We start from the raw sequence: 14128 nt of genomic DNA, 5'->3' as shown, positions 1-14128 counted from the left end.
AAGCTAGATGCATTGTTCCTAACAACCGAATTCTTTTGCTCCCCATCCCCCTGATTCAGTCCCCCCTTTTCTAAAGAGTTAGTAAATTCTTTTACTAATACTTAAATTCTTTTTCTAATGAATTTTTTGGTAGGCATCTCTTAATGTTTTCCCGTGTGCGTTTGACAAAGTAGTTAGAACTGATAGTCTTTTTAGTACTCTATAGTTCCAAATAAGTAACGCGATAGACAGCGCGAGACAGGTGCTAACCAAGGTTAATAAGACAATTATGGGGTGACATAACGTATTTAGGATACCCGTTGCGGTAGGTGACCACCCGAAAAGTGAGTCCCACCAGTTATGACTTGCGTCTTGTCTCACTCTTTGCAAAATTCTGCTGATTTCTTGTGTGTCATAATGGACAGTGACTAAGGTCTTTTCCCCGTTTCTTTGGATTTCTTTCAAAATCTCCATGAGGTCCTGATGTTTTACTAATTGCTTTACTAATGTTAGGTCCATCCCAATAGGTGTGGGTAGCAATTTATGGTAAACGGTATAGTTAGACCTTATTAATTGATGAGATACGACTGGTGCTAAATACAAAAAATCACACCCAACAATCATGGCAAAATTACAAATACAAAAATTAGAGTGATTCCTGGCAGTTACATTTATAACATTGTCATCTATCATCATTGAAGTGCAGGTAGTTCTTAAGCACACACAGCCTTGCCCAACATATACGAGTACAGTTTTCGGTGAAGTGTCTGGGTGGATCTCAAAGTGACATATGCCTTGTTCTGTATCAAGACATATGTCTCTGGCATCAAGTGTATTACTTTCACAGATAAATCCTTGTTGTTCCCGTGTAATACAAGATTCTAAATTCACTGTTTGCCATTTTTCTCTTACCATCCGAGCCCATACTCTATGTTCAGAGGGGTAGAAAACTGTCCCTTTATGGTTTAATCCCAATGCGACAATAGGATGAATTACATAAACTGTGGCATTCCATATCGTAAGCACAAAGGCAGTAGCTATGTTAGTCATTGGGCTATAGGTGAAATTTACCAAGGTCCACCAGGATTGGAGTTTTCTTTCTAATTTAGTAGCATTGTTCCAAACAGCCTCTCGGATCTCAATAGGAAATACACCTTCATTACCCTCTCTTATGATTAAGGAAGCTGTGGACTGCATCCATAATTGAGCCTGTATGCAGCTAAAGGCTAATGAGACATTGTCCTGAGCTGTGCCAAGCGTGTTTAATATCAGTTCGTGATCCAGGTTGCTGATTTTTGCAAGGTCTGGGAGTATTTTTGAGACTTGCCACTGGCTGTTTCCTAATGCTAATAGGGAAGATTGTAGGGGCTGTTTTAATTTGGTCAGGTCACTGGTTGCCGTGGCCAGTTTATTCATCAGTATCTCTGAATCAATTCCATTTATAACTCCCAGCCCTGTTCCTAGCATGCCACTCAGGTCTCTCCGCATTCTGCTCTTGAGGGGGGTTTGCTTCTGCAGCCAGGCTGTCCACCCTTCAAGGGATGTTTGAATTAAAGGGGAGCAGGCTGGTTGGATTTCAGAAATGTTAATTTGCATTAGTAGTTCTACACGCTTAAGAGACCATTCTGGGTTAAACAGCAGTAATTGTTGGCCTGTGTTCCTTACTACATAAGGGCCAATCTCATAAACCTTTGGCTCAGATTTAAGTGGTGTGACCTGGGTTTGGATCTGATTGCCAGAGTAGGTCATAGTGGGCCTAGCCATGGCATTTATCTGGAATTTGAATGAGAGTCCATTACTGCCTTGGCCCCAAAGACAAACCACTTCAACAGTCTGTACTAATGTAAAATTATACCAACAGTCTGCTTCACTTGCGTAACTACAGATTTCACGGTGTTTGTCTGTAGAAGTAGTTGAGACACTGATTTGGGTTGCTTTTCTGTGAGTAGTCCCGTTAATCATTCGGCATCCAATCTTGATTTTTTCTCCTACAGTCCCCTGGAGCTGCCAAGTTCTTTGTTTTTCCCACTCTTGCTTTGTATACACTTGGTTTCCGTGTATGACTACAGTCAACAGGTTTAAATTTTTTAAATCAGAATATTTCCCCATGAGTCCAGTAACCCGCATAAAGGCTTGAGACCATATGTCTTCTCCCCTAGGAATAATTTCCTGGCTGATGGTTACAATTATAACTGTGAGAAAAACAATTTTCTGGGTTATACTTGCGTGCCACCCTAACATTTTCATTTTGTTCGAGTAAACTTCAATTTCAGTTCATCCCCAGGGGTCACTTTCCAAGGGGTCTCTGGAGCCTTCTTTACTCGGGTATGGTGAATCCAGGCACTCTGTTCTCTGATCTTAATCACGGTGTAAGTGGTGAGGAGCACCTGGAATGGTCCTTCCCACTGTGGTTCCAGAGTCTTTTCTGTAAGAGACTTAACATATACATAATCTCCAGGCTGAATGCCATGTACAGGACCGTCTAGGCCTCGACTTCGAGTTCCAGCCACATGTTTTCCAATTTCTCTAAGCTGTTTATCTAAAGCAATCATGTAGGTGGTTAGCGTTTCTTCCTCTGTTTGCGTAGATATTCCTTTCTGTACCCCATATGGTCTCCTATAAAGTATTTCAAAGGGACTTAGCTTCTCCTTAATCCTGGGCTTGGTCCGAATTCGTAACAATGCAAGTGGGAGAGATTGGGGCCAGGGTAGGTTAGCTTCTTGCCCTAATCTCACAATTTGCTGCTTAATCATATGGTTCATTTTCTCTACTTGGCCACTCGACTGGGGATGGTATGGAGTGTGGAGTTCCCAATCTATGCCTAAATGTCGGCTAGTTTGTTGTACCACCCTTGAAATAAAATGTGGTCCCCTATCTGAGGACATTGTGGCTGGAACTCCGAAGCGCGGTATTATTTCTTGTAGTAACACCTTGGTTACTTCTCGAGCCTTAGCGGTCCTAGTAGGAAAAGCTTCTGGCCATCCTGAAAAAGTATCTGTTAGCACTAACAAATATCGATACCCCCCTTTTCTTGGAAGTTCTGTGAAATCAATCTGCCACTGCTGTCCTGGCCCATGGCCTCTCCCAATTTGGCCTAATTTTGGTTTAGGGGTATTTTTGGGATTAGTCTGGAGGCAAAGGTTGCACTGTCGGGTTACTTGCATAACAGTTTCGTATAAGTTTCTGGCGATAATTTTCTCAATTAAGTAATTATATAAGGCATTTGTTCCCCAGTGTGTTTTCTGGTGTTCCTCTCTAACTACGGCCCATAGCAAATGAGAGGGAACAACTACTTTTTCCCCTGCAGTGATAGCCCATCCCTCTTGATTAAATGTTCCCTTTTCATCTTTAATCAATTTCTTGTCTTTTTTATTATATGTTGGCTTACCCTCTAGGGAAAGTTGTCCATCTGGGATCAAGGCCCCAGTTGTTGTTACTTCACCTTTTGCTGCTTCTTTTGCCTCTCTGTCCGCCAGTTCATTTCCTTCTTCCAATTCTGAGCTCACCTTTTGATGTGCCCTTATGTGCATGATTGCTACTTTCTCAGGTAGCTGGACTGCTTCCAACAGCCGCATTATTTCTTCTGCATGTTTGATGTTCTTTCCATGCGAATTTAACAGTCCTCTTTCTTTCCAAATGGCCCCGTGTGCGTGTACAACTCCAAACGCATACCTTGAGTCTGCATAGATGTTTATTTTCTTTCCTTTTGCCATCTCTAAGGCACGGGTTAGGGCGATTATTTCAGCCTTCTGCGCAGAGGTGTTTGTTGGCAGAGGTCCGGATTCTATCACCTCCTGGCAGGTGGTAACTGCATGCCCAGCATGTCGCTTTCCACTGATGATGTAGCTGCTCCCATCAGTAAACCAGGTCTCTGCGTTGTCTAAAGGGGTATCCTTCAGATCCGGGCGGCTGGAGTAGGTGGCTTCCATGGTCTCCAGGCAATCATGGCGTACTGGTTCTCCTTGATTTCCACTGAGAAAGGAAGCTGGATTGACAATGTTAGTTACCACTATTTCTACATCATCTTGTTCCACCATGATGGCTTGATATTTCAGGAACCTTTGTGGGGAGAGCCAGTGCCCACCTTTCACTTCCAGCACCGCAGACACCGTGTGGGATACCAGTACAGTCATTCTCTGACCCAAGGTGAACTTGCGTGCTTCTTGGATGTTTAGCACGACTGCTGCAACAGCTCTGAGGCACCCAGGCCATCCTTTGGCTGCTGCATCTAGCTGCTTAGAGAAATAAGCAACTGCCCGTCGGTATGGGCCCAGGTCCTGTGCTAGTATTCCCAGGGCGATCCCTTGCTTCTCATGGGAAAATAGAAAGAATGGCTTACTCACGTCTGGGAGTCCTAGAGCTGGAGCTGACATGAGGGCATTCTTTAGCTGGCTGAAGGCCCGCGTGGCCTCCTTTGTCCACTGGAGAGCTCTGCTTTCCTTTGTAATGAGTTCATATAATGGTTTCACGAGCAGCCCGTAATTGTAAATCCACAATCTGCACCACCCCGTCATCCCCAGAAAAGTCCGTAACTCTTTCGCTGTCTGGGGCTTTGGGGTTTGGCATATCGCTTCTTTGCGATCTTGCCCCAAAGTTCGTTGCCCAGCACTGACTTCATAGCCCAGATAGATCACTTTCCGTTTCACCACCTGAGCCTTTTTCTTGGATACCCTGTACCCTTGGAGTCCCAAGAAGTTTAAGAGGCTTACCGTCCAGGCTGTGCAAGCTTCCTCTGTTCGGGTAGCTATTAGGAGATCATCCACGTACTGCAATAGCTTCCCTTCTCCTGGTGGGGCTTCCCAGGACTCTATGTCTTTTGTGAGCTGTTCTCCAAACAAGGTGGGACTGTTCTTAAATCCCTGAGGCAACACCGTCCATGTGAGCTGGGTTTTGCGTCCACTCTTAGGGCTTTCCCATTCGAATGCAAAAATTTTCTGGCTGGCTTCATGGAGAGGGAGGCAAAAGAAGGCATCCTTTAGATCTAAAACAGTAAACCAGGTTAGTTCTGGTGTTAAGCATGTTAACAGAGTGTAAGGGTTTGCCACCACAGGATAGAGATCCTCAGTTATCTTATTAACAGCCCGTAAATCCTGGACCACCCGGTAAGATCCATCGGGTTTACGGACAGGCAGGATAGGAGTATTAAAATCAGATTGGCACTCTTTTAACAATCCCAACTGTAAGAATTTTTCAATTATTGGGCCAATTCCTTCCCTGTCTTCCCTTTTAAGGGGATACTGTTTAATTCTAACTGGTTGTTTCCCTTCTTTGAGTTTGATCTGTATTGGGGTTGCATTTTTGGCTCTCCCAGGTACATCTGTGGCCCAGACTCCTGGGAACACCTGGCTTATTATCTCTTCCCTGATTTCCTCCACAGGGCCTTTGGTTGTTAATATTAGGCTCAGTATCTCTATGTACTGTTGGTCATTTACCTCCAGAATAACTTCCCCATTCCTAAAAATAATGGTTGCTTGTAATTGTTCTAATAAGTCTCTTCCCAAGAGTGCTTTTGGAGAATTGGGTAAATATAGAAACTTGTGAATACCCCATTGTTTCCCAATTTTATATTTCAATGGCTTACAAAAATAAGCTTTTTCAGATTGGCCAGTTGCTCCGTGTACCACAATATAGTCATCCTCCACAGGCATCAAAGCTTTATTTAAAACTGAATATGCTGCCCCCGTATCCACCAAAAATTCTATTTCTTTTTCCTTGTCCCCTAGCTTCATTATAACCAGTGGATCCGCTAGGGTGGAATCCCCCGGTCCTCTTCAGTCTTCTTTCACATGTGCAACCACCCTCCCCCTTCCTCGGTTTCCTCTGTTCTGGCAGTCTTCTTGTCTTCTTTCTGGGCACTCATTTTTCCAATGGCCGGACCTTCCACAAATCGCGCATTGGTCTCTACCTAGCGGGGGTGGGCCCTGTCTGGGAGGTCCTCGTCTGGGGGGTCCTTGTCTAAGTTTTCCTCTATTCCCTTCTTCTACTACTGCTACTAATCTCCTCATCCCTTGCTTGTAGCTTTCTTCTCGATTACTGAATACCCTCCAAGCTGCATCTAATAGAGTTTCTAAATTCCTCCCTTCTGGCCCCTGAAGTTTCTGTAATTTACGTCTGATATCTCCTGTGGATTGCCCTATAAACAAAGATACCAGCTGTTGTACCCCTACCTCGGTCCCAGGATCCAGCGATGTGTTACGGCGCATTGCATCCCTCAGACGATCCAGGAATTCGGATGGTGACTCGGAAGGACCCTGTCTTATTGCGTACAAAGCTGACCAGTTTAGGGTCTTGGGAATAGCCCTTTCCACCCCTTTTGCTATCCATTCTTGATAACTTTTTAATTTCTTTAATTCAGCTGTTCTATTCGGATTCCAGTGTGGTTCCTGGAGTGGGAAGTAATCTTTTACATCTAATTGTTGCGTTTTGTAATAGTCCTCTGCCAAGTCTCGAGCTGTTTTCAAAACTAACTGTCTTTCTGTCTCTGTTAGTCCACCCAATAATAATTGTATATCAGCCCAATCTGGATTATGCTGTTTAATTATAAGTCGCAAGCGCTCAGCAGTACTTGCTGGATCATTTCGGTAATTTTTGGCAATATTATACCATGCATCTAGGTCAGCAGTAGAGAAAGGTACTCTAATCAACATTGTATCCCCATCAGGTGCCACCGCCTCTCTCAGGGGTGCCATCAGTACCTGTTTCCTGGTTCGGGACGAGACAGGACTGCCCGGGGGAGAGGGGGTTGGCGCTGGTGTTCCTTCCGAGTCCGCATCCTCTTCCTGTCTCCTAAGGGGAGGCTTAAGCAAATCGGTTAATTCATCATCATCTTGTCCCTGAGCTGCTGTTTGATAGACTTTGTCTGACCTTGTGCATCTCTGGCCTATGCTGCACGACGAGCAGCAGCGCTTAATTCTTCTTTGGCCCTTTTTATTTTCTTTTTCCAGAGCTAACACCATAGGATCACTGGGGGGTTTGATTCCACAGTGTCTCTGCCATTCAGGGTGTTTTCGGAGAGAGAAAAATGCATCAGCGTAGGAAACTTCTTCCCATTTACCTTCCCGCCTCAAAAACAGCACTAGCTGAAGCAAAGTATTATAATCTAAAGTTCCGTTAGATGGCCATTTAGCTTTATTTTCTAATTTATACAGTGGCCACCACTGGGTATAATATTTTATAAGGGTTTTTTTATTTTCTGTGCCTCCAGCTCCTACTATCTCCTTCCAATGGGCTAGAATACAGCCGAGCGGGCTTGCTCTGGGGATTTCCTTACTTTGTCTGGTTCCCATCCTATTTGAGCTTACTCAAATACTGTGCCACCCCCTTCGGGTCACCTGTATCCTATGCCTTTTGCCAAGGCTGCTTGAAATCTTCCTTTTTTTTTTTTTTTTTTTTTTTCTTTTTTTTTTTTTTTTTTCTCCTTTCTCCGACTTCCACAAGATCTACACTGAACTTACACCCACACACCAAGCAGGGAGTCCTCTCTATCACTCGAGCAGATAGGACACATGAATGGAGAGAGTTTTGTCCCCTAGCATTATCTCGTTTCCACCCAAATCTTTCTTCACACTTTCTCACAATTCTTTCCCAATTTTCTTCCCGAACCTCCCAAACCTCAGGCACCAAATGCGACTTCCCACACACAATCTTTAAAATCTCAGGCTCAAAATACAAACTTTACACTGCATTAATATCCATGCAACTTGCTGCCCTCCCGTTGAAAAAGGTTCTGATACATCCACAAGAGCAAGCTATTTCTTGTACTCTTTCAAACTTTAAATTCTCTGCTGCTGGTTGTTCTCAATCAAAAGCCACTAATATTCCTGCAGAGGTTCTTCCAGTCAAGATTCCAAATTCAACGAACAAGCACTCTTCCAAACAAATGTCTCAATATCACACTCTCAAATATCACACGGCAACACGCAAGCTTCCTGTTTTACAAACGAATAAGCGACCTGATACACATCTGCACGACCGAATACACATCTGCACGACCGAATACACATCCACACCCATAAAAAGCAATCCCACAACAACCAATGTCTGCACAAACATATAAACAACATTCAAACCAGCTACTAGTAGCAAAATGTTCGTGACACTCGCTTGTAATAGTTTCAGGATCCCGCTTGTATTTTTCCAACACAGTAACAAGTTCCACCGGGACCCCCCCTTGGAATCACCCAATCCGCCCCCAGGATTGCTAGCGGCCGCTCTATTGGTCGGTGATTGCCCCTTGCCGGCCCCACCTTTTCCCTCACAGGGACTACGCTGCGCGTGGGACGTCTCCTCACGGCTTACCAGCAGCCCTGGCCACGCGTACGACTTACAGGCACCTTAAATGCAAAACATACCGTTTGTCTGCAGCTTTAGCAGGTCGTTGTCTGTCCGCTGCAGTGAGCGAGCTGAGGGGAGGAGATCCGCCAGGAAAGGCCTGGGGCGCGCATAGGATGTCCGCTCCTCAGCCGATCCTGCAGCCGGGCAGAGTCTCTCCTGCCTGGCTCGCCAAATGAAAGGCAGGAAAGGACTCCACTACTAGAAAAAGTAGTAAAGTAGGTATGTTTTATTCCAGCGCTGGGACGCATGGGGGATCGCTCCTCCAAAATCATGCGTGCCTACAGCTGTTTTCAGCTCGGTATTTATCGGGTTACAAGTTCCATATTCATTAAGTTTCCTAACAAACTCATACATATTCATCACCTAGCCCCGCCCAGCCTCGCTTCGTATTATAATGAACTCAAAAGTCATTTACATCCGCATTGCGCTTGCGCAGTGTTGTCTGGTGGTTGTGGTAGGGGTCTCTCGGGGGTCTTGTGACGAAGTCAGGGGAGTCTTCCTCGTCTGAACTTTTCACCTTTCTCTCCTGCGCATGCTCTTTTATACCTTTGGCCTGGGTTTAAGCTTTGGGACTGGTTTGAGCTAGTTTTGGGATGAAGCAGGATGCCTGTCTGAGACTCCCCCTGGTTTTATCAGCAGTCTCTTATCTTCTTCTTCCTGCTCTGGTATGCTGACCAAGCTAGATGCATTGTTCCTAACAACCGAATTCTTTTGCTCCCCATCCCCCTGATTCAGTTCATTCACACAATCAATCAGCTTGAATAGTAATTGTTATTTTTCTGGTCATCTATGGAAGTGAACTGATGCTGCTCCTACTGATGCTTCTGGAAACCAGGGAGAATGACAGAGGACTTGCCCAAGAGCACAACAGAAGCACGTTTTTTTCCCTGCAGCTCCCAAATCCCTGGGTAGCTGGCACAGAGGACATGAGCATGCGATGGTTCTTGAGTACACAACAACTGAGCTAAAAGATACGGGGTGAGGGGACTGAGGGAACAAGGGTGTTCCTGAGGCCGTACCCCCTGTGGGGTACAACCTGGCACGACATCCGAGAACAGAGTTTGTCATCCCCATCGATGAGGAACAGGTTTGTCTCCAAAATGAATCATATGCTGAATGTATTTTATGCTTACGTGCAAGTGTGGGCAGATACAAGGGGCCGGGGGTTACATCAGAGACACGGCACCAACTCCATGGCACCAAGTACAGGGCTTTCCATCTGCAGGGGAAGTGCACTGGATGGGTCTGGGCAAATCCTACAGGAAGCACCACAGGTATCTACTCTATCTTCAAAATGAATTTGCTAATACAGTGCCTGATGACATTTGCACAGAGGGGAGGCTGGTAAGGAAATGTTCTCCATCTCACATCTTTCTCTCCCGACTCTGAATATTCAGTAATTTCCTAAGTAAGGATCATACCTTCCTCTGTTTATCTGGGTCTGTTTTGCCATGTCATTGGCTAAATTGGTTGTGACACACTGTTTGTCTTGGTTTACAGTTTCAATACCCTGTTGTGATTTTGTATTTCCAAGGCCGGGTGATTTCACAGCTCTGCACAGGTCTCCTAACTCACACCAGCTCACAGGGACAGAAAAACCACAGTCTGGATTCAGATCTGGGTTTTCACTTAATGGAGATTTACACTTACCTGTGGCCTGCCTGGGCAGCCCTGAAATATTCGTCAAATGGACTCTGATGGAACTATAACCCATTATTTTAAGTATTTAATGGACAACAAAGAAAGAGATACTGACTTTAGCTGCTCTGTCAAAATGACTATTTCTGCAAATACTGTTTGCTCAGGGATTTTGTTCCCTGCACATTATACTGTAACTGGAAAATTTTACTCATGTGTCATGTGCATGTGTGTGTGTGTGTATGTATCAGGTATATCCCAAAAGAAAACATTGATATTTCTTTGCCTGTGTCTAGAAGAAAGATAAAATACATAAAGGGATTTTGTTGAACATCTTCAAATTTAGTTTTCACTGTCTATTTCTATCTGATTGATTGTGTTAGCACAGGTGTTTGTTAGCTCTTTGTAGCTGCAAAATCATGAACAAAAGGCTTTACAGCATTATATGTTCTCCAAAAATCATTTTTGCTCACTCTGCTCTTCCTACTGATTTTGAAAATGAAGTGTTAGTTTCCCACATTAGGCAAAACACTTCAAAATACAAAAGGCTTTCCCACCAGACTGCCACAACAGTGATGGTTAAGGTAATCTAAAAGAGATCTTTTAATAATGAAAAGCACATTGATTTCCCCCCCCATCCCCTGCAGAGAAAGCAAACCAAATACCTGGAGTTTTCTTCTGGCACATCTTGTACAAAGCCACCAGTGAGAAGACAGAGAGGGTAATGACTATCAGGGTGATGACAATTGGCAAGATAACATCTGCAAAAGAGGGAGAACAATTTTGGCTGCTGCCTCTGACTTACACTGCCTCTGTGTATAGGCACTTACACACACTGAGAGGCACCTCCAGCTCCATTTCACCAAACATTACCCATTTCTCTGGAGCAGGGTAACCTGCTGCTCCTGTTACTCTTCCTGCAACCACTGAGCCTCAGGCTTGGACTCTCTGGGGAGGGAAGACTGAAGCATCTTCCTTCTCCCACCCTTACCCCTTCCCTGACACTCATGCTGCCCTGTGGAACTGCTTTCACCCATTTTTCAGTAAAAGAACAAAGTTTCAGCACCTGCTCCACTGGGCCCATCCTAATTTTGAGGAAAACACTCGTCATTCAACCCCAATGCTGATGGCCTCCAAAGGTTTTGTGAGAAAGTCGTGTTCCAGAAACAAATTTTTTGAACATGCAATTTATTTTTTCCTCTTTTTCAAGGAAAAAAAAAAAAAAAAAAAAAAAAAAAAAAGAGAGAGAGAGACCTGTCTGAAATTCAGCAACTGAAGTGATTGTTTTGCTTTTAGCATTGTGCACCCAGAAAGACACCAAGGAATTACATAATTCAGTAACATTCCCCACAGCACTTACAACCTGGGATAGAAAATGCAAGATCTCCTTTTAAAATGAGGACATTTCTTTCCTTTTATTATTTCCCACCATCTGCCATTTCCTGACAGGTGTTTCCCAGCCAAGAAGCAAAAAAAAAAAAAAGAAAGAATTATGTAATGAAGAAGAGCTTTCCCAGGGAAACATATAAACCCAGCTTCTCCCTTTTTATCTTTTCTCTGGCAGCAACCGGCCACATTCAAACTTATCAGGCACTGTTCCACCTGCTGGCCTAAGCCCTGTGTCAGGGGGAGGCTGCATTCAATGGCTCTCAATGCAATTAATGTTTAATATTCATATAGATGTGTCTGTGCATCTATGGAACTAGAGGGAGACCGTTTACAGGGGGAAAACATCAAACATATTTTGCTTAGTCAGTATGCTGGGTAGGAAAGAGCAAATCTGCAGCAACACTCTTGCCCCAGAGATGCATAATATTAAAATGAAAGATTAAGTAGCATGCATCACACAGATATCAAGTGCTTAAAGGGTCTGCAGAAGACTGCCTCCTGGACCTTCCCTCCCATGACGATAGGAATAGTATATGCGTATCGTACATTCACAACAACACGCTCATATAATATGTACAACATGTATATGAGCAACTTTTTTGTATGTTCCCTTGTGTCTTCTCTCACAGGGGATGACTCTTCTTCTCTCTTTTTTCTTTTTTTTTTTTTTCAATTTTACCACTCTGAATCAGTCCTGTGCTGCTCTACAGTGAGAGTGGTATCAACTTATCAAGCTCTGTTTTTCTTTGAGAGGAGTTTTGTAACCAGCATTTAAGTGGTTTGTGATAGGGCTTAAGTCCAGTAAGGCTACAAATAAAAATGCCAGTTTAATTTGTCTGCTGTGCCAATCACTCATCAAAAGCAAAACTGACCAGCTAAAACTCAAAAGCCATACAGTTAAGTAAGAATACTCACTAGAATAGCGGATATCACTCCCTGTCTGAGTCTGGTTTCCAGAACTGCTTTTAGGATTTCCAGAAGCTAGACATGCAAAAGAAATATTGCCTTTCAGGTAAACGTGTATTGCCAGAATTCCCCAAACAACTCCCTCTGAAAGAATCACCCTCCCAAAACAACTTCTGTGTCCCCAGTTCTGGAGCTTCAGCTTGGTGCTTCACATCTATATTTCTTCTCAATAATACTTGGAAAACTTGGCAAGAGGGGTGGAAAAGTTTATCTAGCATGGCCTAGAAGAAACACACACTTTGTATGGGTGCAGATTTCCCTAGGATCATCTGCTTGTCCACTTACAGGTTGTGAGCTACAAAGTTTTTCACTTTGAGGAGGTTATGGTACTGTTCAACATTGAAAAGAACTTTTAACAAGTAAATAAACATGAAAGAGAGTGAAAATTAGACCTGTCTCCAACAGAAGAAAGACCAAAATATTCACTGCTAATTAAAAAAAAAAAAAAAAAAAGTGCTAATAGTAGATGAAGAATTCCAAAGAGGTTCAATATTTGTAGATAGCAAGTTTCTTGAGTGCTGTTATAGATGAATGTGTCTGCTCTCTGCCACATTTGGAGTGACTGTTGTGAGCCTCTGGGACATTTTTTAGGGCTGGGTTTAAAGGAATACATTTCTACCTTCAGGTGCTAATGTGAATTTGAGTCAGGTATCAACAACACAAAATATTTATTACCTGTCTGCATAGAGCCTATGAAAAAACAATGACTAAACTTCCAGAGAGAAAACAGAAACTGCATATATCGGTGTTTCCCTGGGTGTAATGTATAACACATGGGATTGCATTCCATATTGGATGGAGGCTTGAGCAGACAAGTGCTCACTGCCACTGAAGGAGCTGACTGGCTGGACAGATGCGATGCAAGGTCAAGCATTTCCCTTGCCCAGCTAAATATCAGAAGTGGCTCTCAAACAAAGGCATCTGGGGAAGGTGATCTCTTGAAAAGGGGTCCTAGCAGAGGTTATAGCTCCATATATAAGTGGTGAGGACATGGTAACAGCCACTGAGGTTTTGTTACTCAGGTACCTACTCACAACCCACACCTGTAGGATTGCATGGTTCCTCTTCCAAAGAACAGAAGAGGGCTCAAATTGTTGGGTGGAAGCTATGAAATTAGTTAAGTCATTAAAACCAATTTCTTACGGCCATTTTGAGGTCTAGAATACAATTTTGTTCTACTAAGTCTCTGAAAGACACGTCCCTGTTTTTACAGAAACTTTTGTATAGGCAGTACATGTAACTCTAATCCATGGAGTTACAGTAACAAATAAGGTTTGTTTTTCCCAACCGTGTAGGAATTCCCCTTCCTTGCAAAACTGATTTTAAACTCATGCCCACTATTAAAAAATGGTTTTGTGGTTGTTTTCTTTCCCCCTTCCCCACTCTTCTACCCTTATTTGTCTGGACACAGTCAGAAACCTCCTGGGGAAAAATTATCACTTACTAAGTGCTTGTGTGGTGCCTAAAAAATACAGTCATAACTGAGACATTCTGATGCTATAGTGCAGGAAACAATCATTGCCCAAGACTTTATCTCTGAAAAATGACTGTTTCTTTAAAGCAGAAATTCTCTTTCCCTCGGTGCCTGTCTGCTGAGGGGTGATAATGTAAGGTTGGAAACTGAGCCATCATCAAGTGACTAAAATAATTCCTATGAATTCTTAATTCCATGTGATTGCTTCAGATTTCCCAAGGAAATACTACTGCCTTTTTTTTACCTTATCTATTATACTACATGATATAGAGGGCAAGCAGGCAATTATCACAGCAATGAGTTACCCTGGATACTGACTGGAAATGCCAACAGAAACAAACTGCACTG

At 43.5% G+C, this 14128-nt stretch overlaps 2 protein-coding genes across 7 annotated transcripts in view; both read right to left on the bottom strand.

The window, feature by feature from the left end:
* The window catches only part of LOC138100941 (endomucin-like), a 74958-nt gene that overhangs the window by 15335 nt on the left and 45495 nt on the right, over nt 1-14128 (bottom strand). For 4 of the 6 annotated variants that reach the window (XR_011146979.1, XR_011146978.1, XM_068998774.1 and 1 more), the window contains exon 2: nt 10617-10712. Coding sequence is in view for 3 of the 6 variants with exons in the window: in XM_068998774.1 (XP_068854875.1) it covers nt 10617-10712 (96 nt within the window). In the remaining 3 variants the exon portion in view is untranslated. Of the gene's footprint in view, nt 1-10616; nt 10713-10824; nt 10957-12255; nt 12322-14128 lie in introns of those variants that run through there. The other 2 variants (XR_011146980.1, XM_068998776.1) reach the window with 2 other exon arrangements.
* On the bottom strand, nt 115-2264 carry LOC138100937 (uncharacterized). Its single transcript, XM_068998761.1, has one exon. It carries the CDS (start codon nt 2224-2226, stop codon nt 115-117), a length of 2112 nt encoding a protein of 703 aa, XP_068854862.1. The 5' UTR covers nt 2227-2264.

The sequence above is a fragment of the Aphelocoma coerulescens genome, unplaced genomic scaffold (genome assembly GCF_041296385.1).
Source record: "Aphelocoma coerulescens isolate FSJ_1873_10779 unplaced genomic scaffold, UR_Acoe_1.0 HiC_scaffold_171, whole genome shotgun sequence".
Lineage (NCBI taxonomy): Eukaryota > Metazoa > Chordata > Aves > Passeriformes > Corvidae > Aphelocoma > Aphelocoma coerulescens.
This window is presented reverse-complemented; position numbering and strand designations above follow the sequence as displayed.